Source organism: Triticum aestivum, chromosome 2B, assembly GCF_018294505.1.
Source record: "Triticum aestivum cultivar Chinese Spring chromosome 2B, IWGSC CS RefSeq v2.1, whole genome shotgun sequence".
Classification (NCBI taxonomy): Eukaryota; Viridiplantae; Streptophyta; class Magnoliopsida; order Poales; family Poaceae; genus Triticum; species Triticum aestivum.
This window is the reverse complement of record NC_057798.1, coordinates 5066813-5077115: the sequence shown is the minus strand read 5'-3', so window position 1 is coordinate 5077115 and position 10303 is coordinate 5066813. Positions and strand designations below refer to the sequence as shown.

Genomic DNA, 10303 nt, shown 5'->3' with positions numbered 1-10303 from the left:
TATTGTCCAAGTATACCATATCAGTATAGGTTATGGAGGATGGTAAAGTGATTATTAGTTCAAAAGCATAAGTCAAGCTTGATATGTTTTAATCTGTAGTTACTTAACCTCTTCTACAAAGTACTAATGTATTTTGTGATTATCAAGATTCAGTTGCATGATGTTTTCATTGACTAATTCCATACTTTGTAGGTTTGTCGTAAGCAAGGCTGCCACATAGTTGCGAAAGATGATGTCTATTGATTCCAACATGCGCCAATTATCAAGGTTGTAGGGCCTATCGGAGAAGACATTCACAAGAGGAGAGTGGGCGTGTATTATTGATTTGCATTCACAGATCTTGCATTCTATCCGAAAGAAATCAACATACCAGTTATGTCATCTCATTAGTAATTGACTTCCTATAGACCTTTTTTTTCGCAATTACATGTTACCCGCATACATTCATGAATTGTACAAACTCTCAGATTTTGGTTAATATTAATATTGTTCCTTTAGAAAAATGGACATGTGTGTCAATACACAGTTCCACAAAGTATGAAAGCAATCATTCTTGATAACAAGGTCATGCATGTCTAATTAGTTAATTTTATTTTGTAGCTCAAATTTTTATTCATGATATACCAACAACAAAAATAACAAAGTGTGCATTTTAAAAAGGCAATAGATGTAACAGACTAGATTAAGAGTTCAATCCAGAGATGAGCCCTAAAGTATATACATTGTAGCCCGTAGCAATGCACGGGTGTTCTACTAGTTAAAGTTGTTGTGCGCCAAGTCTAGTGCCGAGCTACCACATGCTATATGTGGTTAGAAACATTGAGCAAAAAATGGATTACATAGATAATTTTTAATTGGCTACAATTTTTCTAGAGAAACAAAATCCAATATCCAAAAAATATAATGCTCATATGTTGAAAGTTTTCTTTCGATTAAACTTATATATGTATGAAGTATAAAATACACCCAAAATATATAAGAAAATTTATTATTCATCTGTTGTGGCTAGCTAGCCAGACAAAACAGGCTTTACGAAGAGGCTCTTAATAGTTTTGTGAAGATGCTTGCTGTCTGTGTACACATCGTTCCTGTTATCATAGAACAATGATGTGCTAAGGGCCAAGCCGATAATACGCTTCAGCGCGGGGAGCAATGCATGGTTTTCAAAGCGAGCTTTGTTTAGAGTTCTCCATTCATCTTCAATCAGTTCATATATCCTTGCGATGGCAACCTCGCCTGTGACGCCATACTCATGGATGTAACACTCCACGGAGCTTGCCGCATCCCCCTTGCACTTTCGGTTCTATATATATATATATAAAGAATGTTTAGAGTAGGCATTCCAATTGGTAGTAGAAGAGCTATTTAAGTTCTTCTATACAGAATTACATGCCATCCACAACACATATTAAGTAAATTTGACTGATAATTGAACCGATAAAAATAACTGCATGGACACAAAATTGTCATAACGAAAATACAATTTTGTACAACAATATGGTAGTATGACTTTTTCTCTAATATTACTGAATTTTATTTGTTTAAATGCGAGTGAAACTTTGATTTCGTTGTACATGTGACTCTTAATTAGTTACATTTTCAAATGCAGTATATGATATGTGTATGCATAAATGTTTATCAAAATACTACATACCTCATATGCTGCAATGTCGTTCATGAAACGCACAATCTTTCCTGCTCCTATGACGACATTAGGGACACCGGCTACCCACTCAAGTGCTCTTTTCATTATGGTATCATCCATGCTAGCCATCATACTCAAGCAAACGGTTGGCGCACCTATAGTTAAGCTAGTCACATTCACCTGATTTTTAAAGCTTGGCTTATGCTTCGTGTGACACCATTCCGCTTCTTGGAGATAACCAGTCACATGATTTTGAATCTGCACCCAACAAGCAAAAAAAAAGTTATGTACTGTCCCATCATGTCTAAATAGTTATAGCACACTACCTGATTACCCCCTCCATGCAACCATCAGTAAGTCATGCATGTAATCATAATTATATGTATTGCATTAATCTATCCATGCAATCATGCCACCTCAGCAATTCATGCAAGTTAGTATAAGTTAATTTTTTTTGCATCAATTTTTGTATAGTCATGGCTAATATAGGTGTTGGATGCTTGGATAAAATATATGTAGTTCATGCTTCACGTTTTTGTTAAAAAAGTGTCATACCGCTAACTTCAATCCAAATATTGTTCCTCCTTTTATATATCATTTTGTCACATGCTTCATATGTTTTTTTCTAGCATCAATTATATTTTTTAACAAGGTATCACAACAAAGTGCGGGCTATCATCTAGTTTATTATGATGCCGATACAAAACAGTAGCAAACAAAAGGATCAACCACATAAAAGTAATCAACCATGATATATAGTCTATTCCCCTATTGTTGAAGATACAAATAACATAAGCCATCTGATAGTTATTTAGTAACTGGCAATGTGTCCGTGCGTCGCAACGGATCCAAAGTAGAATAATACATGTCTACAAACTTGAAAGAAACCACTCTTGTTTTCATATACATATATCACTAAAAATATATTGTGTTTCACTCAAAATATATTCCTCGGGATGTTTTGATGAGGTGAGGGAGGGATGTGGTTGGTTTCAAGATAATAAGGGGTTTTCTGTGAATTGGAGTAGAGAAGTGGGATATTGTTGCAAATTAAAAGGGCCAAAACTTACCTCATGGTCGTCAGATGCTTATCTAATGGTTAGAAATGATGGATGGCAGACACACCATCGTCACCAACCGAGTCTTATATAGAAGTAGAGATATAAGGCAGAAAACATATATGTAGTTACCGCTTTCTTGAGGTAGGCAGTATCATAATTCACATTGACTGGCATTTCAACCTCAATATTTTCGAAGGTCCTCAACAGCTCGATATATAACTTCTTTAGGTACTCGGGTAGAAGAGAAACGCCTGTCTTATCCCATCTATACGGTCATTCCACAAGAGAGGTTAGAAATGACACATTAGGTGTTCCACTAGTTGTATATTAATTCTCACTCAAAACAAGAAGTGGATAGTGACAAGCATGTGTAAGTTTATACATTAACGATTTGAGCATTGTCGAAATTATAGTAAGTGCGAGCGACAATGATTGTGGGAAACCGAACAACTACATGTGTTATGGTACAACAATGACTTTCACAGTATTCTTACAACATGACGATGTCCGCTGGGTGGCTAATACTTATATTTTCTTTTAGCTCAATTTAGGTAAAAATGTTATTGGATGCATAGCTAGTAGTGTTTTTTTAGATGAAAAAAAAAGAAGGAGATGCTTTGGAACTCTGCAATCGTTGATGGATCGATGGAAGTTTCAAAGGAAAAGCTATTCAAACCTTTGTATGGCTTCATGTAGCTTTCGACATTCCTCTATGGTGGCACGGATATCATACGTGTCATCTAAAGTGGTAATTAGTACAATCATCTTGGTGGTGATACTTCGCTGGAGCTCAAAGCCTTTCTCATAGTACAACACATAGGCCCAAGTGTAGCTTTCCACCAAACGGTCGCGAATAAAGCTTAGATCGATGAATCCCGAAAAATGTTTCCACCACCTGTGAATTGTATTTAGTGGAGTATTTTGAAAAATTACATGGATACTGTATGTTGTTAAATAGAAAAAGGTAGCTGTATTGAATAATCCATGAGACATATGGAGAAAATTATGTTCAGATGCATTTGCATGATACAACATTACATCCTATGTGTCATTATATGTGTGCTCATCCCAGCCTGTCCACAAAGGAAAGAAACACTAAATTAGTCTGACAAAAGAGCTAATGATAGATGATTGTGTGCATACTACCACCGAAACTCTTTTTAGTAATTTACATAGGGGTAGATGTAAAAAAACATAAAATTATAAACTACACATTTGATTTCCTGAATGGACACATATATTGAAATGGATAATTAGGAAGCTAGAAAGGTGTAAAGTTTTCGTCTTATTTTCTTAGTGGAAATAAATAGAGAGAAAATAACCTACTCTGTAATATCTTTGAGCTCCTTCAAGTGGACATGTTGTAGAAGGTTAAAATCTAATTTTGCTAGCTCCAACAAAATTTGGTTATGCCCTTCCTCTTCTTCATACTCTGAAATATATTGTAGCGCTTCCACCCTCCTACACGCCCTTGGAAGTGCTCTATGAATGGCGCGTTTGACTTGCTTAGCTAGGGGGGCTTGCAGACTACCATTAACCGATACAAGATGTTGCCTTGCAAAACACATGGCTTCTTCCAGTTTTGGCTCACCATGAATGAGAAGATGAGTTGCATTGTATAAACATAGTATTCCTTTTGGATCATTAGTTATATCCTTTCTAAAGCTCCCATCTTCACCCTTGTATTTGTCGAAAACATCTGCGAGATCAGTAAATTAACATTTATTAATTAGTACAATCTAGAGCACATGCTGTCAACTTTTTTCAGTGGTATAGCCAGTCGACTTAATCTGTGGCATTGTTTCAGGAACGCACAATCCAGTCCACAGAAACTTGACCATCAGGATAGAGCTTTGTTGAACTTTCAAAAACATAAGACACCAGTATTTGGTTAAATATTTAATTGAATGCATGAAAATAATAAGTGTAAATTCATGTTTGATAATATAACAACTCTATTGTTTTTCCAATAACTCTTTGTATAGAAGTTAATGGTTAAATTTGGAACTCTATAAGTGTCCAAAATGTCACGTCCTTCAATATGAAAAGAGCATTAGTCCAAGATTGATAACTCAACTAACTAGCCACTAAATAATTAGGCATCCTCTATAATTTGCGGGCATTATTTATTTATTTTTGACATTTTCTAGATTTGTGAAAGATGGAGCAGGTAGTTAGATACCTGGAGATACCCAATGCCCATTCTCTCTAAGTAAACAGAATCGAAGAGCGACCTCATGGAGGCTGGATGAGCTACTAAAGTCACTCTCCAGGAGTTCGTTTAACAAGTCATGGATCTGCTCGTCAAAGTGGTGATCTATTCCAAGATGTTGGAGTGTATCCACCAAGAACATTCGCGTCGTCGTGCCGTTGCAAGTCTTAAATAACAGGCTGACGTCCCCCTTCAGTTTTTCGGCTCGCGCTATCATCCATTCCTCCGACCTCTGCCATTCATATATATGTATATATATGTAAGCATCCATTGACTAATGAATGGAAAAGAATTGTAAGCGAAGAAAGAAGATTGCGTGCGTAGTGCGTGCTTATGAGAAGTTCTAAACCCAACTACATATATTTTTATATTACCTTGGGTGGGGGTGGCTCGTATGCGATGAAAAAGTCACCCCATGACGAGGGCTCAAAGCCTAGCTGCTCCTTCGTCTCCGGGGTGGCAGCAGCATGAGACGAAGACGCCATGAGAGCTAGCTAGCTAGAGAGCTTAATTTTACTTTTGGAAGCTCCTGAATGCATGCGTGGCCTATAAATAGAAGTCGAACGAATTGTTTGGTCGTGGGTCTGTGAAAAATTAAGCCTATCATGAATATTAAATTAAAAGGTCTAGCGTATTTTGGACTACACGAACATCGTGGAACACGTGAGAGAGCGAAAGCCTCGCGGGTGTTAATTGTCTGCCTCCCAAGATTCCCCTCGTGGGACGCGTGAGAGAGCGAAAGCCTGCTGGGTGTCAGTCGTCTTCGTCCCTAGTTTCCACTTGTGGAATGCGTGAGAGACCGAAAGCCCTGCTGGGTGACAGCCCTTCTGTACGTCTCTTACCCGTTCACTGCTCCATCTTGTCCTCACGTACGAGCTGCATGGCCCAGGCTCCTTTGGGAGGAATCTACAGCCACAGCACATTACTTAATCCGGCACCTCAAATGTATGTGGATGTGTCGGTCAGAGTTACCTATTACTCCCTCAGTTCCCAAATATTTTTCTTTCTACAGATTTCAACAAATGACTACATAGAAAGAAAAATGAGTGAATCCACATTCTAAAAATATGTATACATACATGTTATAGTCCATTTGAAATGTTTAGAAAGACAAATATTTGGGAATAGAGGGAGTATATAACTACCTATTCTGCATCCATCACACCACAGGACTATACCGCTCCTGTGCGCCGCCGCCGCTCTCCTCTTCGCAGCCGCCGGAGACGACGCTAGGGCAAAGCCCCATCGGCTCGGCGGGGGTGGCCTTCTCCTTGCACACCAGAGGATCAGGATCGATGCAGCGGATCCCATCTTTGTCTCCTCCGCAATGATGGCTGATAACGACGGCTAGGGTGTGGCAGCGGCCTCCATTCTACAACCGCTCAACCTCCGGTTTGACTTCAGATCGTGGTGATGCTCCTACTCTTGTTCTGCATCAGGCGGGCGCCCTGGGCAGCGACCCTAGGCTTGGCGGTGGTGGTCATCTCCCGTGTCAGAGGTGGTTGGCCTAAGGCTGAGTGGTTGGATCTCGAGATCCGTCATCTAGTCCCGGCTGCGAGTTGGGGAGACATAGTTCAGGGTGGACGCAGCGAGCGGGCTTTTTGGCCCGCTCGTGGCCCGAGGAGGACCGGACCGCTCGGTCCCAGCCCGCTAGCAAAATTGGCCGGTCCGGTCCAGGAAATTAGGCCCGCTCAGCACTCGGTCCGGTCCGGTCTTTGACCGGGACCGCTCGGCGGACCGAGAAAGCGCATTCACCGCCGCCGCCGTGCTTCGTCGTCGTCGCCACCGGCGTCCCCTGAGTGAACCATCATGTCCAGGAGCTTCCCCTCACCTTCCTTCCTCTCCTCCCTGTGCCCCATAGCCTCTTTTTTCCACTTGCCTTCGCTGCCGTGCGTGCACTGAAGCCGTTCGCGAGTTCTCGACCATGCCAGTTCACCGTCCATGGTGTTCGAGCGCCGGAACAACTTCTGTGTTTGTCTCCCTCCCCTCCGGTCGTGTCTCCAGCGATCACCGTCCACTCGCGATTCCATTTTTGCGCCGATATCGCCAGTAGCCTCATGCAGCTCGGCGACCCCGACGTGCTGCGCCGCCTCGCGGGCAGCTCGGGCAGTCGCCGGAGGGGATGCAGAGCATGGGAACCACCTTCTACACGAGCGGGCTCGGCGTCGGAAACTTCCTCAACAGCCTGCTTGTGACATTTGTCGACCGGGCTACCAGGGCGAGCGCCGGCAAGAGCTGGATCGGTGACAACCTGAATGACTCGCACCTCGACTACTACTACGTGTTGCTGCTGCTACTCTCCGTGGTGAACATGGCGCTCTTTATGTGTAACTAAGACCAGACCTGCAGCTAAATAGGCACTAAACAGAAGCTGAAAGGACAAGTTGGCTCGGTCCCAACGAGCCGGAAAAGCTTGACCGAGCTGGCATCACTTCGGTCCGGTCCTGAAAATACAGACCGCTGGGAAGCTCGGTCCGGTCCGGTCCGGACCGCCGGCGGCCGGTCCAAACGCCGGCTCGGACCGGGACCGGACCGGACCGGACCGTGTCCAGGCTGAGACATAGTTACCGGTGAAAATCAAGCCGACGGTGGACGATGGCGGCGCTTTGCGCCGTGACCTTGATGATAGGATCTAGTCTTCCAAATCGGACGATGGCGGCACTACGGTGTTGTTTCTCTCTTGGGAGCATTGTTTGTGGAGCAGCGCTGGCAGACAGAGGTAGGAGGTGGAGCGGCTACATCTTGCACGGAGTTTCAATGGAGATGTCAAGTCATGCCTGCATGATAGGTGCTACGTTGTTTCATGTCTGTTCGGTAGGCGCACATCATATCTTACAGAGACTTCAAGCTGTGTCGGTGGGTGGCACTTCGCGGCATGGTGGTGCGGTGTACCAGCGGCGACTGCAACATGCTCATCAGTTTATGCGTAGGGAGGTGGTGTCGTTGGGCGCTGTGGTGGCGTCGACGGATTTCCGTACTGGGAAGGATGATGCTGATCTCTTTCATTAAGATTGGTCAGCGGTTCGATGATGATGGCGGCTTCGAAAACATATGCATGTGGTGTACGCTTTAGGTTTGCTGCATCGGCTGTAGGTTTCGGTACGTTATATGAATGGATCGGCGACCACACCGGTTTTAGATATGGAGAGTGAGAGCACTCAACATTGTCGAGTTTGTAGGTGTGAGTACTAGCTTTGTAGCTCTGACGATCTCCCTCCGCTGCGGGGATGAAAGTGTCGAGTTCATCCATGCCATGGAGCCCGGGGTCCACGTATCCGACATCTCCGACCCGCTCTGGGTCATCCCGCGCGTGATCTCCTCTTTATTCCTTCTCAACGGGATGCTCAGCACGGACGCGGCCCTTGACCCCAACCGGCCGCTCCCGGCCGTGCAGGTCACTGAGCTCGCCGACGGCGCCTTCCTCGCCATGTCGACCGCTCAGCCACGCAGTCGGGGACGGCACCACATTGTGTGACCTCTTCAACACATGGTCGGAGATGAGCCGAAGCGATGACGGCAACATATTCACAGCGGCGCCATTGCCTCCATTCGACATGTGGTTCGATGAAGGCTGCCCGGTGCTGATCCCTCTGCCCTTTGCAAGGGTGCAGGACATGGCGAGGCGGTTCAGTGCCCGACGGTGCAGGAATGCTCGATCCATTTCTCCCCGGAGAGCATAAAGAAGCTCAAGGCTAAAGCAATGCCGACACGACCATGACCACCATCTCCTCGTTGTAGGCCCTGCTGGCGCACCTATGGCGAGCGGTGTGCCATGCCCGGTGGCTGGCGCCGGACCGGAAGACGAGGCTTGTCCTCCCCGTCGTATGCAGGACACGGGTGAAGTGAAGGGTATTCCTGGGGAACAAGTTGGACGGGTTAATCACGGTTTTCAAGGACGGTGGAGCAGCAGGAGCTTACGAACCCCTCGATCTAACTAGGAGCGCAGAGATGGTGATGATGGCGGCGGAAGTGTGCCTCCTGATGCCCTCGCCTGTTATGGTGCTTTCTTCCTTCAAATGCCGTGTCTGTGTGTTGTACTAATAATCGTTGTTAGTTAGGAAGAATGAGATTGCACGAATCGATAATCATTGATCGTGTGCATGGTGCACATATATAGATACAGGGTGGACCGATCTCTACTTGTCTCCCAAGATGTACAAATATACGGGGGACAGCGAGAGAGATACAACGGTATAAATACAGACCCAAGTCCTATACATATGCAGTGGACAACGTACGCTCGACACCCCGCTGCAGTCGAAGCGTCGCAGGAGACACAGAGACTGGACCGAAACTCCTCAAAGACTAGGGTCGGTAGTCCCTTAGTCATGACATCGGCAAACTGCTGAGTGGTAGGAACGTGCAAAACACGAACCTTCCCGAGAGCAACTTGCTCGCGAACGAAGTGAATGTCAAGCTCAATATGCTTCGTACAGCGATGGTGGACGCGGTTGGCGGAGAGATAGACAGCGGAGACATTGTCACAGTAGACGATCGTGGCCTTGGGGACCACACATAGCAACTCCTGGAGGAGCTGACGAAGCCAAGAGCACTCAGCAACGGCGTTAGCCACTGCCCGATACTCCACCTCGACACTCAAGCGAGAGACCATGGGCTGCCGCTTGGACGACCACGAAATCCGTGTGGGCCCGAGGTAGACACAATAGCCTGACGTAGAGCGACGTGTGTCCGGGCAGACTGCCCAGTCAGCGTCAGAGTAGGCGAGCATGTCGATTGAGGAGGATGCCGTCAGGGTGAGTCCCAGGCTCATAGTGACGCGTATGTACCGAAGAATACGCTTCACCAGAGTCCAGTGGGAATCACGCGGGGAGTGCATGTGGAGGCACACCTTCTGGACTGCATACTGCAAGTCAGGCCGAGTGAGGGTGAGATACAGCAGGGCACCGATGATGGAGCGGTAGAACACCGCATCCGGCGCAAGGGAACCCTCCAAAGTAGAAACCTTCGCTTTGGTGTCAACATGCGTAGGAGCACTCTTGCGATTAAGCATACCCGCGCACTCTAGAAGCTCATGAGCGTACTTCTGCTAATGCAGAAATAACCCGTCGGCCCGACGAATGACCTCAATGCCGAGGAAGCAGTGCAGCGCTCCCAGATCCTTGAGGGCAAACTCATCACGAAGACAAGCTGTGAGCTGCTGAAGGAGCCTAGGCGAGGATGCCATCAGGATAATGTCGTCCACATAGAGCAGCAGGTACGCAGTAGCAGTGCCCTGATGGTAGACGAAAAGAGAGGTGTCGGAGCGGGTTGTGTGAAACCCAAGCTCCTACAAGAACCCGGCCATACGTTAGTACCACGCTCGGGGGGCCTGCTTCAGTCTGTAAAAAGACCGAGAGAGCAAGCACACATGGTCGGGATGCTCGG

The 10303-nt window shown here is 45.6% G+C and overlaps 1 protein-coding gene and 1 pseudogene across 1 annotated transcript; one reads left to right on the top strand and one right to left on the bottom strand.

Annotated features, from left to right (window-relative positions):
- Positions 1–910: 910 nt before the first annotated feature.
- Positions 911–5492, bottom strand: LOC123043046 (tau-cadinol synthase). Its single transcript, XM_044465394.1, has 7 exons — positions 5293–5492; positions 4889–5150; positions 4033–4405; positions 3383–3601; positions 2836–2971; positions 1655–1903; positions 911–1303 (listed from the first exon to the last, which is right to left on the bottom strand). Exons 1-7 carry the CDS (start codon positions 5401–5403, stop codon positions 1010–1012), a joined length of 1644 nt encoding a protein of 547 aa, XP_044321329.1. The 5' UTR covers positions 5404–5492; the 3' UTR covers positions 911–1009.
- A 1548-nt stretch (positions 5493–7040) lies between these two features.
- Positions 7041–8764, top strand: LOC123047651 (uncharacterized acetyltransferase At3g50280-like; annotated as a pseudogene).
- Positions 8765–10303: the final 1539 nt, after the last annotated feature.

What these genes read in the sequence shown, in the direction of transcription:
- LOC123043046 (XM_044465394.1), bottom strand. Translation starts at nt 5,403, where the DNA reads ATGGCGTCTTCGTCTCATGCTGCTGCCACCCCGGAGACGAAGGAGCAG. An exon ending in GAGCTCAAAGATATTACAGA is followed by an intron (nt 3,602 to 4,032) that starts GTAGGTTATTTT and finishes TACAATTCACAG; the next exon opens with GTGGTGGAAACATTTTTCGG. An exon ending in ACGACATTGCAGCATATGAG is followed by an intron (nt 1,304 to 1,654) that starts GTATGTAGTATT and finishes ATATATATATAG; the next exon opens with AACCGAAAGTGCAAGGGGGA.